Source organism: Stegastes partitus, unplaced genomic scaffold (assembly GCF_000690725.1).
Source record: "Stegastes partitus isolate 25-593 unplaced genomic scaffold, Stegastes_partitus-1.0.2 Scaffold1854, whole genome shotgun sequence".
Classification (NCBI taxonomy): domain Eukaryota; kingdom Metazoa; phylum Chordata; class Actinopteri; family Pomacentridae; genus Stegastes; species Stegastes partitus.
Window position 1 is genome coordinate 80,730 of NW_007579585.1, and position 17,058 is coordinate 97,787.

The following is a 17,058-nucleotide window of genomic DNA, read 5'->3' on the forward strand; positions in this document are numbered from 1 at the left end:
GCGTTTGGGGCCTGCTGGCAAGAAGTTTGCATTCATTGAGAGATGAGTGAGAAATGAAAGGAAAAGCCATCATAAAACGTCTGAGTGAAGTGTTTAAAATGTAAAGCGTGGGACTGAGGTCACGGTTGTGAAAATAACAAGAATGCACCAAATAACAAAGTAGTGCAAGACTTTCTCCTTCTTAAGGCATTGTTACAGCATTAGTCAAGTGATGTGAGAACCACATGTAAAGCAGGAATAACCGGCTACAATACTTTTGTACCATAAGACACTGGAGCAGAAAGTAACACACTGGGCGCAGATGATGCATAAACATGATCCATCCATCCATTATCTATACACCGCTTCATCCTCACTAGGGGGGGCTGGAGCCTATCCCAACTGACTTAGGGTGAAGGCAGGGGACACCCTGGACAGGTCACCAGTCTATCACAGGGCTACACTTAGAGACAGACAACCAAGCACACTCACATTCACACCTACGGACAATTTAGAATCACCAATTAACCTCAACATGTTTTTGGACTGTGTGGGAGGAAGCCGGAGAACCCGGAGAGAACCCACGCTGCACGGGGAGAACATGCAAACTCCACGCAGAAAGATCCCGGTGCCCCCCCCCGGTGCAAACCAGTGACCTTCTAGCGGCGAGAAAACAGTGCTAACCACCTGCGCCACCTTGCAGCCCTGTTTATCTTGCAATTTACGGGGTACTATCGTAGGAAATGATAAGGTTCTGGGTGAGAGGATAAAATAATTGTGCTGGCAACTTTATCTTATATTGTATTCACACGGATCAAAACACTCAGTGACCCTGAGTGGAAGCATTTGCATTTGGCATGTCTTTCCACTAATGTTTTTTGTTTACCTCCTGTCTATATCAGAAACCTTTCATATCCAAAGACCAGTCCAATAAATCCCCATCAAACGACTGCTGTCCAACAGGAAAAATAGGACATTTTTATAACATGAAGTGCGTATTAAAGACAACCCGACCGTGGATCACATATAGACTCATACAGACACAGTTTCCTAAAGTATGAACTGCAACAACATTCCCGGTTTGACTGCAGCAAGATGAGCAACACATATGCAAATATGCTGCAAGCTGTAAAATCTGAATCAGCCTGTTTAAAATATTGTAAGGAGCTCTTACCTCACTAGCTCAGAGAGAAAAAGTAAAGGGGAGGTGCGTGGACCAGGAGAGGCTTCGACATTTATATGTCTGTAAATGTATGAAGTCACCAGGGTTTGTCCGGTTTCCTTGTGTTTCTCACCCTGATATGCAAATTACCTTTGAACAAACCCCGCCTGTGGTCACCTGCAGCCTTATCGGGTTCTTGCTGTAGGTGATAACAGAGGTGAGACACTGACAGGGGAAGAGTTTCACTTTCAGCAGAATGACTCTGCAACCACCCGCACAGACTTATAATTATGAACCATCATGATTTTGTTCTGGTGTGCTCAGAGCAATAGAATGGCCGTCAATGATTAGCTGAGGCATTATCAGTCACATTAACAGCACAGGTCTGCACACAGTGGAACTGGCCTACTGTTTAGCGATGCATCCTGTTAAAGTGGGAGGAGATTCGAGTCTTTTAGCTGCTAGTGTGCACAAAAGTTTTCACAGTGTCAGCTTTATTTCTCTTCACATGAACCTTTGATAGTCTGCGATTGCCATTAAAACACCAAGTTAACCAGCCAATAGGTTATTGATGCCAACTTCCTGAACAAGCAGCGTTTATGTGACTACAGAGGAAGATTTAATCATTGATTATATGTAAATACTGAATGCTGAAGTCGACACCATAAATATTTGGACATTGACACAGCTGTTGTAATTTCGTCTCTGTACACCAACACCAAGGGTTTGAAACAAAACAGTCAAGAAGTGGTTTGACCGTTTAGGAATTTCTATTTCCATTTCCATAGGCTTACTAATAAGTAGTGAATTTCGTGATAAATAGTTTCATGGCCAGGTGCAGCCTGTTTTGTAGTTATTCAATGAAAAATCAAGGAGATAAAAGGCCCCGACCTGCTTCTGAATGTTGAATTTGCATTTGGTATCCCGTCATGGGGGAAAAAAGACAAATGTTGGAGAGAAAAAAAGAGAGAGAGAGATGACAGAAATTCAGGAGTTGCAATATCAACAGCTTGGTCGATTCTTAAGACCTCCCTTACAATAACAAATGCACTGGCGAGCTCAGCAACCCCAAAAAAAGACTTAAAGACCACACATAAAGTAGAAGAATCCTTTTCCTGGTAAGAAACCCCTTTTTCACAACATGCAGCCAATTTAAGAACACTCTTGTGAAGCTTGGTTTATAGTTGGGCAAGTTTACAACTAAGGGTGACCTTCATGAATGTAAACACTGATGGTTTACTGCAGCATGCAAACCCCTGATAACATCAAGTAGTGACTTCCAGAAGTGTGGAAGTGCCAAAAACTGTTCTGTGAATGGTCACTAAAGGTCTGGAACGAAGAACTGAGTTGTAAGTAATTTCTTCCATTGTATTGAGAATTAAACTTGCATAATCAGGGCTATGGCTAGATGCTGAAAATGGCAGCTTTTTCCAAGGATTTGGATCGTGCAGTAAGGCGCCCCTGCTTGTGCCTGATTTATTATTGAAATAATGCTTCACCCAAATAATTACACAATGCCCAAGACACCTGTAACTGTGTAGGCAGACCCTTTTATCCTCTCTACAACAGAAAGATAAAGGTGGAGGTGAAGCCAGATTGTTCTCCAGCACTGACGTAGTTCTGTGAAGATATCTATTACAACGTTGCATTAGTGGATTGTCTATAAATTCCCAAATGTCCAGGTGAAGTCAGCAGACTGTATGTGTGAAAATATAATGACTTTTACAATGTTCAGATCTGATTTCGATCCACTGTTCTCTCTACTTCTTCCGACTTGGACGCAGCCCAAACGTTGGTGTGTGCCAAAATAACAGAAACCATTGTCTCTTCACACAGTAATTCTTCATTGTTCAAACAATAGCCAACACACGGTTGTTTTATGGCGTACAGAGTTCATGTTGAACATCTAAGTCAGATTTTACAATTGTACTGGCTGTTATTCTTTATAATAATACATGTATTGCTTTTCCGCTGCACAGTGAATAAAAACAACAAGAGCAGAAAGCATTGAGTACATTTAAAAACAATCATACATTATTTTATGATTTGAAAGTGGACAGGTTCAAGGAGTTACTGATGTTTGGTGGTAAGGAGTTCCAGAGGGTGGGGGTGGCAACAGAGAAAGCCCTGCCATACAGACACAACTATGACCTTGTTTAATCTACTGTGATGTAAGACGATAGGAAAGGCATCATCAGTTGGTCACTGAACTCTCACTTTAAGTCAGTCAGTCATGAACTTCATTAAACTTACTCAGTTTCAGACATTATTTTAGCTTGTGGCTTCGGTTTGGTTGCTTTTTTGGTCTTATTTTGTATATTGTATTAATGTGATTGTTTTTATGATACCGTGGCACATCAAATACATCACATAAATAAATCTTACAGCTATTTTACAAATGAGACGCCTTTGAACACACGTGGCCACCAGATGTCGCCATACAGCACCAACATGACAAGTCAAAGAATCCACAAGCGTGATAATATTTACAGTTTCATTTAGCACACGCTTTTATTCAAAGCGACGTCCATATCAGAGTAGACACACATTCAAACACCAATGGCTGCCTGCAACTGGGAGCAACTTCAGGTTCAGCATCTTGCCCAAGGACACGTAGACTGTGGACGGCCGGCCGACCTCGTGATCAGAGGACAACCAACTCAACCACCTGAGCCACAGCCGCCTCATAGCTTACCCATATCTGGTATATCTTTTCTTAAGCTATTTATAAACCGACACACTGGCTAAACCTGCTCTGTGGTGCACTGTTTTGTTTTTCACAACATATATTGTCTTTGTGAGAGCTAAGTGATGCACTTGACATTTTGACTGTTGTTGTCTGCACCGGTCTGTTATGTGCACACGTGCTGCTCTGAGCGTCTCCACCCTTCAAACTTGGCAATACATGAAATAACATAGAGAAAAATACACAACCCTACATGTTTGCTTTCTGCACTTTCAGCCCACAGCATCCTGTTTAGGCAATCTTTTTATCAAATCTGACTGCACCACTCATACCTTTATCACATTAGTTTTTGTTGTGTGGATCATAAATCATCTTCGGGCAGTTTGTATACTTGCATGTTTATTTAACACTGGATGAACAAGAAGCTGTACATTGACTATAAATACAGTGTTGCAGGCTTGGCTGAACGTTTTTCTTCTCTTTCTGCCCGCATGTAAGAGGCACCTGCAGCAGACAATAACTCAGCTCAGGTGGGGCTTGGTAACTAAACGTCTCATGGAGCCTCAGGCATTCGCTGGCATTATAAAAGCACCTGAGCTGCTTTTCACATTCTCGCTGTTCCACTCAGACTCAACACTTTCTAGCCGTGGGTGAAGAGGTAAGGTTACGATCTTTATATGCTGGTACCATTTTAAACAGATAGATTTACACTTTTACTTACAGTTTAGCAACTTGTAGCATTTTCTATTGTGTAGTCAACATTGTTAAGATTCGTTTGTGCACTTATGTAACAATCATGACTGACTACACAGTATGGAGATGAGAGGTGTGTGTTCTTTTGTATCTTGCATAAATTCTGACAATTCCACGAACGAATATCTCCTCCTTGGCATTTCGTAAAGGGCAGAACCGAACCGTGCAGAGACTAAAAGAGAATCAGCATGATTTGCACCTTATTTTTCTGACATATATCTGAACACATGTTGAATTTCCTCCAAAAAAATCTGAATCAAGCTGTGCAGAAAATGACAGCAAGCAAAGCAACATTTTAATTTAAAGAGTGCAATCCAAGGAGGAAATGGCACTTGTTGTTCTAACTGGATATTTGCTTTCGAAGTGAAAAAAAAATGAGTGTAAACAGTCTGCAGTGTGACCATGCATGTTTCCACACCCACATTTGCTATTTGGATGTGATATAAAAAGATCAAGTGCTGAGAATAATAATCTATTTACACACTTTTTAATGTTTATTCTTTTTCAACAGAGCTGAACTGCAGCAATGCCGACCTCAGGTGTGTGCAAGAACATCATCAATGCCCGTCACCTGAAAGATGGTTATGGGACTGTCGCAAACCCTTTAAGGTTTAACGAGCAAGACTTCCAGCAGCTGAAGCAGTACTGCCTCATCCGCAATGTGAGGTACATCGACGACATGTTCCCCCCTGACAGGAGGTCGATTGGCCAAGGGGTCCTGACCCCCGCTGACATGGGAAAGGTGAAGTGGCTGAGACCAGGGGTGAGTGTTTCATTGACTGAAGTGACCATAAATCACAGTGAGTGTTGATACTCAAACAGAGGGCAGATGATAGAATTATACTTGGAGTTAGGGTAAACTGGGGTTACGCACCTTTGTTTGTGTGTTGTATGCATATATATACCTTTAACTTTATTAAGTATTTTTGACCGCTAGTGGCCGAAAAAAGAAATAGAACAAACACAAATCATTTATTTTGCCAAATCATCATGTTTCTGTAGAACTGCTGCATGTGTACATGAACAACTATTATCCCCCAAGTTTTCTAGATCAGCTTAAACAGTTAAATATGTCAAATATGTGTTTACAATTTGCATATTCTTTTCAGAAAATAGTTGCCAGTCCATCTTTTGTTCTTGATGGAATCTCCAGGTTTGACTTTGGCCAAGGCGTTGTTGGTAGGTAAACTGCTTCACTCACTAGAATTCCCTAAAATGTGTTTCTAATCATTGTCATGCAAGTTCAGCCAAGAGGCAGAAAACAGACAAAAGTACCGCACAGTGTTATTAATAGAGCAGTCGCAGCAGTGTTGCATAGTGAGCTGCACAAATCTGAGTGACCAGTTGAAAAGGTTCAAATCGCTTTTCAAACATAAAGTAAATACTATGAACACAGTTCATTAGTCTAATTATTAGTAATTACTGTTTCATGTACTGTGTGTTTCATACATACAAGGACACAGGTAGACGTAAGCAAGCCACTCGTATACTCCCAGTGTGAGATGAATCCCACATTTTAACCTAGACAAGAATAGACAAAGAAATTATAAGGCAAAGGTATCACACAATTCATGTTTTAGTAACGTGTTGATCGTATGACAGCAAATTAAGCCTTATGCATAGGCATGTATAAGGTATTACATCATATAAAAGTACAAACACAAATGTTAATTTTCTTACAATGTCAGTATTAAGGGCTCCCTCTATCTCCTTTATGTCACTGCAGTAATGTGTTTTCTGCCTCTTGTGCTGTGTTACTGTCGTGAAGCTGTAAACCCATCATTTCAAATTTTACTGTTGTGCCTGCATGGTTCGTTTTTCTCACTACTGAATGACCATTTTTTTACTCAGGAAACTGCTGGTTTCTTGCCTCTATTGGAGCTCTGACATTCCAGGACTACATCCTTGGACAAGTTGTTCCTCTTGAACAGAACTTTGAGCAGGACTACTGCGGGCTGTTTCACTTCAGGGTAAACAGCTGGTTTGACATTTTCATAAATGGAAAAGAATTGAGCACGATGCTGTGATCTATTTGCATAATCCAATTCCAAAATGCTTTATATACATTTTAAAGGTGAATCAATACTTCAAATGCAACATACATCATTTTACCTTAAAGGGATAGGTCAATAGTTTCGGAAGTAAGCAGCTTGCTTTCTTTCCAAGAGTAGGATAAGTAGATGGATTGTCTTCATATGTGCAGCTACTATTACGAGGGTGTCAGCTTAGCTTATATTTATACATATAAGAGATAACATGTTAATTGCTGAGCTTTAAAGTAACTGGTAGGTGGATCTGATTACCTTTGGACGGAGCCTGGCTACCCGTTTCTTGTTGTCATGCTAAGCTATGCTAAGCAGCTGCAGGCCTTAGCTTCATATTTAGTACACAAGCTTAAGAGTGGTATCAGTCGTCTAATCCAACAGTAGGAAAGAAGGTGGGTGAGGGTATTTCCCCGAATGTCAAACTTTTACTTTAAGTATTTGTACAGAAACATCCAATTGTCTTGAAGTGTTGACAAATATAATGTTTTACTTTTTAATCACTACCAACCCAAATTGTCTCAAAGTCGATTGTGTTAATGATGTCTAAACCTCATCTTGTCCCCTTTTTTGTCCCCGGTTTAGTTCTGGAGATTTGGACGATGGGTGGATGTCGTCATTGATGACAAGCTGCCAACAATCAATGGCAGACTAATCTTTGTCCACTCCGCAGATCCAAATGAATTCTGGCCTGCTTTGCTGGAGAAAGCCTACGCCAAGTATGGAAAAACACTGTCTTGTTTCAAAGTTATAAAACGTATTTTCTTAGAATGAGTATTTGTCCCTGAAAGTAACTCCACACCCTCTTGTACCAGGGTGTGCGGCTCCTACTCTGACATGAATGCTGGAAATCCCTCTGAAGCTTTGGTGGACTTCACTGGCGGGGTCCACATTTGTATCCAGCTGTCAGATCCCCCTCCTAACCTGTGGGAGCTGATGTGCAGAGCTGGCCAGTCCAAGTCCCTAATGGGTTGCGGTACAGAGCAGGGTGTAAGCACAACTATACACCACACAAAATCACACACTGGCTGATTAGCCTTTCTTTTGAAAATTGTGGCGAGCCACTCTGTCTAAAAGTCTAAAGAGTAACGTGGTGTTATCCCAGACACGATAAAGACCACCTTGGTATGATGTCAAAGACCGATGTTAGATGTGGTAATAGACCTGCATAGCTGTCACATTCATACTTGTGCTGGCAGGAAACTAAAAACATGATGGCTTGGTTCCCATTCTCAGTAGGTGTGTTAATAACTTTCCCTAGAGACTGAAAAACTGCCTGCCAACCATTGTGAGTTCTGGCAGCTTGTCATGACAGATGCATGACAAGCTGAACTGACTTTCGTGACAAAGTTTTCTTGTGCTAAGACAATAGGATGAATACTGCTAAATGTCATCTTTTGTGAGCCGTTAATCAGAGTTAAAATGTCACATTTTAGCAAGTGTTTATACAGTCGTATCCCTTTAAATGCCTGACTTTGCAGTATTTTTTGGTTATTGAAATGTTGGGATTACTTCAGAGTTTCTATCAGCACAAAATAATGTTTGAAGTTCGTGACCAGTATTCGACTGATCTTAAACCAACCCTTTAGTGGCTCCACGGAAACTTGTTATTATAAGTTTGGTTTTTTTTTTAAAAAAAGCATACACATGGATAATAATCATACATGCTCTCAAACAGCTTTTGTCTAACTGAAGAGATTAAATGCTTGGAGCTAGTGCCATGTTGGGAAAAAAATAAAAATTCAACGGTCCGGATGGCCCTCTCTAATGATGCGTGAAAGTGGTTAATTAAGTGGATGCGACTGTCACATAGAATAAACCAGTTAGTTTTCAATGAGTTTTCACATAATCTCCACGTTTCATATATATTTAATTTTGGAAGCGTACTTTTATAGAGAAGGTTTAATTTTAGAAAATGAACTTTGAAAATCAATAATAAAATATGCTGATCTATCTGTACTGATAGATAATTAATTCAATGACACAGAATGTTTATCCCTTGCCTCTTTGTTCTGTTATTAACAGTTATTTGTGGCAGCTTTGTTAATAGCTTCTACAAGAAAAGTGCTATTTTAACAGTCATTAGGGCATTTCAGGCTGATCGAGGAAAGTTAACATAGAGTTAGATTTGCTATCTACATCACTAGCATTCTAGTTATTTCAATTATTATCCTTGTCTTATTCGGTACCATCAATGTTTCAACACCAGAAAACACATAATGAGCAATATAAGCCAAATCAATACAATGACTGAGTCTTTCCACCTTTACGGTCACTCTACCAATGAAGGTCTCCAAAACAAAGAATTAGACTTCCAGGCTTTAAAATGCAACAGACCTAAGGAACCAATCCTGTCAACTTGCAGAGTGAGCCGTCATATCATATCATTCTTCTGTCTGGATGGAATACATATGGCTCAGCTTTTCATTGGTTAGCGTATAGTAGTTTTACAGGGTTTGAGCTGAGTTGTACGTTTGTCGGTGAGAGGGTGGGGAGGGTAGATGGAGAGAGAGGTGGCGTCTTCTTGGAAGAAGCAAAAGAGCAGAGTTACATTTAAGTCTTTTTAAGGCAGGAAGGGATTATTTTCATGAAAAAAAAACAAAACAAAACTTCTGAATATGTAACTTTGACAGGGTTGAGTTTTTAGGTGTTTGATCAAAGAGTGTAAAGGGCCTTTAATGGTTTTTCATAGCTGTGACTGGAAGAGTACGCTGCAAAATCTAATTTGTACATCACTAGTTGTAATGAATACATGAATCTATATTTTGCAGGAGACATCGGCCAACACTGTATTACCAAATGGACTGGTCCAAGGCCATGCCTACACCGTGACAGGTGTGAAGCAGGTAAAGAACAGCATTTGTTTCAAAGGTCATTGCAGCATTCAGTATTCAGTGGTCATAAAAAGTTCTCTGTCAGATTTTTACACTTCTAATGAAACTTATCTCAAGAAACAATTTGGTTCTTTGTGGAGTTTTAGGGTAATAAGACCTTAGGTTTGCCTCTAGTGTAAAGCAGGATTTAGTAAAATAAGTATATAGTATAGTGATAACGCTTGTGTCTCTGTGGTGATGCCTGGTGGTCAGATGATGAGCCAAGGGCAGCCGGTAAACCTGGTGCGTTTGTGGAACCCCTGGGGAAGAGGAGAGTGGAACGGAGACTGGAGTGATAAGTGAGAGCGATTTCCCTTCTATCAATCTGTCACAGGCAAACTGCTCTGGTTTGCTGCCTTCAGACATTTATTATTAAGCTCATTTCCAGCAATGGATAAAAAAACACATTGTAGAGGATACATCTACTTTTTCATGCAAATATCAACAGTTTGTGTCTGCGTCTTTATACTGTCTACTATACTACTAAATATGTTTGTCTTTGCACAAAGGGGTGGAGTATATTAGGACCAGTTAACATGAGAGGCTTCTCTGTAGTTGATAATCTCATAATTGTAAACCGGTTGTGTCAGTTGAGGGCAAACATGGGAAGGCGAGCTTTGACAGGCTGTACTGTTGGCAAGGTAAATCACAGGAAATAATACTGTACCCTGGAGGCTTCATGAGTTGTAATGAAAAGTTATGTAATGTATTACAGAGCGAACACCACCTCTAAACTTGTGTAGGTGCATTAATTTTTAAATTAGATGAGGTTCACCAAACTTAAAGCAACAGACGTGCTTATATAATCGATGACCTCATGTAGGTGTCTCAAATGTAAGTTTGCTTTAGGGGAGTCTTCAGTTGGTTGTGTGCTTTTTAAAGAATAGCCTAATCTCCTCAGTTGAGAAATTTCTCAAACTGGTTTTGGTAGTTTTCAGTTTTGATGGACAGTGAAAGCAGCTTGTTGACGTTTTCACTGCGGAATATAATGGGAGCATATAATCAGATGCATTTAAAGGTTTATGTCTTTGCATGTGAAATTGTGAGCAATTATACAGCTGCTGGTTAGTGAAAAGCTCCACTGATGCACTTTATGAGTTAAGTGCTTGAAGACAGTTGCGCTGCTCCAGCAAATTGTACACGTATATAAAACAGAATGGGCCCACACAGACTGTAGAGCTCATGGTATGAGGCGGATATGTCCCAACTGGTCTTGACTTGTCAGCACCGGAAGCGCCAAAAAAACTCTGGATTCCATTTGTTTCATAATGCCACTACGTTAGCTTACACGGGATGTTGAACAATGGACAGTTTAATCCTGATTTACGTTTGTAGTGAATGCTGGTTCCCAAGTAGTGATTTAATAAACCATAAAACCTAATATCTGATTAAGCTCAGCCGACTGGCATTGCTTTTGTCAGCGTTCAGACGAATGACCCAAGGGCAGACACCAGGCGAGTTGTGGCAAAAACAGTTTTAATCAATCAAAACTACTTACCACAAGGTGCAGAGCAAAGACAAAGCGACTGGAGGATCCAGGGAATGGACATGATCCAATAAAAAGTAATCCAAAATGAAATGAATCCAAAAAGTCTCACGGGCAAAAATCAAAGGGGCATGAGGAACACGAGTAAAGCAAACAAGCGGTCAAACATGAGGTGAATGAAAATGGTGTACAAAAAACACAAGTTTTGTGAAATATAGTTCAAAATGCTCACAGTTTATATCAGTAAACCATATTTGTAAGTCTTCGATATGGCAGCAACATTCTGTATTTCCTTCACTGTTCACTCTGAAAGGATCTTATGTATGAGCAAGCTAACGTAAGCTTTGTCTCTTGGTTCAGTCGTTGTGCTACTTTGTCAAACTCGTGTGCTTTTCATAAACTGAGCTCTGTCCTGTTTTAACACCTGTCAGAGCTACTGTTGTGAATTTTGGAAAAATGTGTCTAAAGCAAACACATTGCTCAATAATTCAGCACCAATCATTTTAGAGGTGGTTTGTGGCTTGGACGTGTTCAGAGTGCAAAATGCCAAAACATGCTCTGCCTTGTAAAGGAGCCAAAGAAAATCAACTAAACCCTCTTGACTGTTTGGCTCTTTTTCAGCTGGAAAGGTCGGTAACAGAAAGCACCTATTATTTTTAATCCATGTGTTGTATTTGCCTCTCACTGTCGAGAAGCGTCTGTAACAACATTGCCTCTCCTCTTTCTTCACTGACAAATCACTCCCAAAGGTCACCTCTGTGGCAAACCGTCAGTCCACAAGATCGAGAAATGTGCCTCTCGGTGCGCGACGATGGAGAGTTTTGGTAAGCATGTTGAAATCAAGATCATGTAACAGGATTCAAAATGTTTTGTGATACAGTAATACAAATCAAGTGTAGCAACTGTAAAACATCAGTGGAATACAGACATTTTTGTATAACAATGCACACCCTAACCTTAATCAGCTAAACTGATTTTAAAAAGTAGTGTATTAAGTCTTATGAAGATATGTTTTAAACAATATCTATACTTATTGTTTCATCAAAGACATGCTACTGCTTTATGGTGGCCAAAAAAAGCAAATATAACTGAATTACAATTTTAAAAAGGTGTATTTTTTAAATTCCATTTTGCATTCATAAAGACTGCATTCACATATTTCGTACCTTGATGTCTGTTTTCAAGGATGACCCTGCAAGACTTTCGCAAGTTCTACTCAGATCTGGACATTTGCTGCCTGTGTCCTGACTTCCTCGACGGAAGCTCGTCTTGTCACTGGAAGACCTCCTTCTATGAGGGCAGATGGGTTGCTGGAACCACTGCTGGAGGCTGCATGAATAACCGCGGTACGTCTAAAATACATGGACTTATGCAGAACTGCCTCCATAAATGCAATAGATGGAGACTGATGTGTACCAATCAAAAGTATAAATGTGTTGGAGGCTACCTGTGTAGGCTTTGTGTAGATTCAACACAGGGCCATAAGTCAAGGTTCACTACCCGTCACTGAAATTTGAAGCTAATAGTATGAATTTTAAACTACAGTTTCCATAATTTGGAAGCCATCAATGGGATGCATGATATCACTATGAAGTCAGCAGTTAGCTCATAGAACGGGTTCATTGCAACCAAAAAAGAAAGACAAAAACTTTAACCTACTCTTTAGCTTTGCAGTACACCCATGGATGTACAGTTGACGATCATTAGACTACTTTTTAGGGGGAAAAAACATGTAAAGGTTGTTGATAATTTAAGTTGCACACTCAAGCAGAGAATCAGTGAGCTGCAACTGTTTGTTTTTTACATTCTTCATCTTCTTCTCAGAGCAGACAATATGCTGGTATTGTCACAAATTTCATGAAGAATCAATCTGAGGAATCACATACTTTGCTAACACTGGATTCTTTAGGTTTTCCCAAACATTATCAAAACAACAAATACTGCCTCCGCAAGCTTCCATCCAGTCCCATAATGTGATAAAGAGCTTACATGTGGTGTCTGGAATCGAACTTATGAATAACCGTATCACACGAGTTGGAGATTTGTTTTTCAGCTTTTCAAATTAACCAACGGATACATCATACTCTTGGCAAAACTGTCTCCCCCTTTGCCTTACAGACAGCTTCTGGACTAATCCACAGTATCGGGTCAAGATAGACAAGTTATCCAGCGAGTGCAGTGAGTCTCAGGGTGAAAAAAACATGCTGGTGTCTCTCATGCAAAAGCCCGACAAGAGGAACAGACGCCTGGTCCAAAACCTGCACATTGGATTCTCTGTATTTGAGGTAAATATTCCCAATGCTGTGTCTGCTATATTACGTAGACTGCTGTGTTGTGGATGTCATATGAATGTCTACTATCTCTAACTATCATTATGTTCAGTGTACCATAAGCCCCACGAGTGATCATTAAATCTATGTTATCCACTTGCAGCATGTATACTTGTCATGATGTCATGATTTCACTTAAACTAATTTTAATGTCCCTAATAAAAATTCTTTCTCCTCTGATTTCCCTCAAGGTGACTGGGGAAGTAAGTAATATTTCATCCTAATCACAATGTACCACGTCAGCTTATGTTGAAGACTGAGATTAACTGCAAAGACATTATTTATTCATTACAGTACAGGGCACAGAGGGGGAAATTCCCAGCCGCTTTCTTCGACACAAACAGACCTGTCACCCAGACTAAAACCTACATGAATGCCCGTGAGACAATGGAGTTCGTGATGCTGAAGCCTGGTGAATACCTGATCGTTCCCTCCACCTTCAATCCCAATGAGACGGCCTCCTTCATCCTGACCATCCTGTCCAAGGCAGAGACCCACGTCCAGTAAGCCCCTCGCAAAACTCAATAACTAGCCTTTAGAAGCTTAGTTGCGCATATCTACATACAAGTTGACTGTTTCCAGGGTTAGTAACAGATACTAACTGTATGTAATTACAGTGTTTCAAATTATAATCCCTGATTGTTGCTGAGAAAGGTGACACGCTGTTGTCTCTTGTCTTTCCTCTCAGTGAGAATTCTGCCGGAGATGGTCACGTACATATGGAAGAAGATGCACACCATGAGGTGAACAAGATTTAAAATGGCATATACTGTTCTCACTTTGGGTTAACGCAGCAATGACACAATGATGTTAACATTTTGCTGTACCTATGGTTAGAAAATCCCTTGTGAAATTGGATTATTTTGATCTGGTGACCCACTAGTGATACAGCTTGGACTGGCACACTTGTGTAATCTAATGTTAAACAGCTCTGTCATGACTGTGACGACCAAAAGTAAACATTATTATACAGTGTTCCTCAAGTGTATTCATGTTCTCCCATTAAAGAAGGAAAAAACAGCTGTCACTGAAATAAGACAAAATTGACAAAAGCAATAATAAATTTAAAAAATTTATGAAAATCATGACATTGCTTCGGAATTGTGGTTCAACAGAAATATATATATATAAAACAAGCAAACAAGCATGATGGGACCTGTAAACTAATATTTTTTTGAACAGCCCTTTGAGCCAATCACTGCAATCAAGTGTTTTCTGTAACTCTCAATCAGACTTCTGCACCTGTTGACAGCTGTTTGGATTTCGGCCCACTGCTCATCAGCAAAGTGCTCCAATTTGTCCGGGGCAGTTTTTTTTTTTTTTTCGTAATTATTCTTTTCAACCACAATTCAAAAGCAATGTCTTATTTCATTAAATTATATTTAGCAAATTTTTATTTATTATTATTTTTTTCAGTTTCTAGATATTAGAGTGACTATTGTGAATTTTGCCTTTTCTTTAATGGAAGGGTATGAATACATTTGAGGACGACTGTATGATGTATTGGATTACAATATATTGTAAAATTGTGCTTAAATTGTCCATTGTGTGCACAACACAACCTACTAGCACCGGTGTCGTTAACTGAGTCTTTTGTCAGAGCGACATTGATCCTACCCTGGTTTAGCTCTTTACACAGTGATTTGTTTGATGTCTTTAACAGTATGTGACACACACATATGCTCAGACTGTGCATTCATTGCTTTGGAACTGAAGCCATTTAATCCTTTGCAGCACAAACCAAATGAAAACGGCGAGCAAGACGGCAGTAACAAAACCCTGTTCCGTCAGTTCTCCGACAAGGTAATGTGTATGTGCCTCAGAGCAATAGTGCAGCATCTTGGGAAGTACGCTTATTTGCTTTTTAGATTTAAAAAGAAAACATACCTTGAAGGGAATGGTGGTGGCATAAACCTACATGTGAGCCAAATGTACGTTTTTGTTGCATGTCCAGTATGAAGAAGTGGATTGTGAGCAGCTCCAGAGGCTCCTAAATGAAAATCTGAAAGGTTTGGACTCTAAAAACTAACAAGCTTGGCAATAAAAAATAATTATGTAGCATCGTTGTGGCCGTCACAGTCTTAGTAACCGAGTGTTTTTTCCTATTTTCACTTAGGAGACTTGAAATCCGGAGGCTTCAGCGTGGATGCCTGTCGCAGCATGGTTGCTCTGATGGACGTATCCTTCTGTGTTATATTCACTTGAGCTGGTGGACTTGACAAACATGTTTCCTCACCCCTTTCTCTCTATTTTAGCAGCTATTTTGTGAAATCTCTCACAGTAAATGCAGTTACATAAAACAAGTTCACAGTGTACATGACAAAACCTGCCTGCTCTTTTGTTGATTTATGGAACACATGAATAGATTTAAAGGTCACCTTAAGGCATGAAACAACGTGTTCAGTTCTGATACCTTAACGGTGTGTTAAAAAAGTCTTCTGTCACTGGCAAACTGAATTCTGGGGAATTTGCCAATCTGTGGAGCCTGGTGAACACATGCAAGGTAAAAGAAACGAAGCAAATGTTCAAAATGTCATGAAACACAAGGGAAGTGTTCATTCCATTATTAGTGCAGAAAGATCTCCAGAACAAACTGTCTTCTCTTTACCCAGGACATTTTCTCCAAGGCTGATGTTTCTCAAACAGGAACGCTGTCCCTGAGTGAACTGAGGAATGCACTCATGGCCACAGGTAGACTATCTATCATCCATATGTTCTTTCTGCTCCTTTTACATGACAGAACTGGCTCGGGATGCAGTACATGCACAATGCGAGACATTGTAAAGACGACCCTGTGAGTGCCAAGTCAAAAAGGAATGTTTAAATGCCAATAGAGTAACAGAATGAACATGAAAACAATCTGGCAATGTGAAGAGGGTGTGCTGTAGTGAGAATCTACTGTCATCTGAATCTGTAGCTCCAGTCACTGTTATGGAGCTTTATGCAAGTTTAAGTGCAGTGTTTATTTATCTGACCCACAAATTGACTATTTTAGCTCACTCTCAGTGCAACGTGCAGCTTCCAACCAGCCTAAGACAACGACAAGACTTGATCAGCACCAAACATACACCAAAAATGCAGCCGTGCCACGACTGCAAAACATCAGCAGATAAAGAGTGTGTTGGTAGAGATCAAATGCAGAGCTAAAAGAGAGTGAATATAAGGGACTGATGGGCTTAACTTCACTAGATGATCATCAGCACACCTCATAATGAACAACAACATTGCCTCAGAACTGCTGATTGTCTAAAAATGAAACTGCTTGCAAGCAAGTTTACACACTCACAGAATCAACCTAATGAGATAATAGACCAAAAATGTATTAAAAAGTGTTGATGTGATCTTGTCTCTGCTGTAAAAGAGAAAACCAATTAGCCAGCAGTCCTGAAAGAAATCATACCTAAGCTTTCAATCTTTTGTGCTCTGTTCAGGAAAGACAGTCAGCGATGACATACTGAATCTGATAGCTCTGCGTTACGGCAGCTCCTCCGGTAACATTTCAATGGAGAACTTCATCACTTTGGCCATTCGCCTAAAATGCATGTCTGGTGAGTACATGTGGACAACAGACAACCTTCACTTCTGTAGAGAGTGGAAAATCAGAAGCTGTAATAAATCTAAATCTATGGAACTTCTTTAATTAAAGCCTTTTTTCCTGCATTTTTACTTTAATACACTTTTCATTTGGGGATTATAGTCATATCATCCATCCATTATCTATACACCGCTTCATCCTCACTAGGGTCA

At 40.0% G+C, this 17,058-nt stretch overlaps 1 protein-coding gene across 1 annotated transcript in view; it reads left to right on the forward strand.

Annotated features, from left to right (window-relative positions):
* The first annotated feature begins 4,419 nt into the window (after nucleotides 1-4,419).
* The window catches only part of LOC103372904 (calpain-A-like), a 14,243-nt gene continuing 1,604 nt past the window's right edge, over nucleotides 4,420-17,058 (forward strand). Inside the window, exons 1-20 of the mRNA XM_008302678.1 lie at nucleotides 4,420-4,485; nucleotides 5,092-5,343; nucleotides 5,690-5,759; nucleotides 6,432-6,550; nucleotides 7,208-7,341; nucleotides 7,438-7,612; nucleotides 9,394-9,468; nucleotides 9,709-9,794; nucleotides 11,731-11,805; nucleotides 12,167-12,327; nucleotides 13,100-13,266; nucleotides 13,503-13,514; nucleotides 13,606-13,814; nucleotides 14,000-14,054; nucleotides 15,046-15,114; nucleotides 15,266-15,320; nucleotides 15,428-15,489; nucleotides 15,746-15,814; nucleotides 15,924-16,002; nucleotides 16,743-16,859. Coding sequence (XP_008300900.1) covers nucleotides 5,107-5,343; nucleotides 5,690-5,759; nucleotides 6,432-6,550; nucleotides 7,208-7,341; nucleotides 7,438-7,612; nucleotides 9,394-9,468; nucleotides 9,709-9,794; nucleotides 11,731-11,805; nucleotides 12,167-12,327; nucleotides 13,100-13,266; nucleotides 13,503-13,514; nucleotides 13,606-13,814; nucleotides 14,000-14,054; nucleotides 15,046-15,114; nucleotides 15,266-15,320; nucleotides 15,428-15,489; nucleotides 15,746-15,814; nucleotides 15,924-16,002; nucleotides 16,743-16,859 — 2,026 coding nt within the window. The 5' untranslated portion in view covers nucleotides 4,420-4,485; nucleotides 5,092-5,106. The remainder of the gene's footprint in view (nucleotides 4,486-5,091; nucleotides 5,344-5,689; nucleotides 5,760-6,431; nucleotides 6,551-7,207; nucleotides 7,342-7,437; nucleotides 7,613-9,393; nucleotides 9,469-9,708; nucleotides 9,795-11,730; nucleotides 11,806-12,166; nucleotides 12,328-13,099; nucleotides 13,267-13,502; nucleotides 13,515-13,605; nucleotides 13,815-13,999; nucleotides 14,055-15,045; nucleotides 15,115-15,265; nucleotides 15,321-15,427; nucleotides 15,490-15,745; nucleotides 15,815-15,923; nucleotides 16,003-16,742; nucleotides 16,860-17,058) is intronic.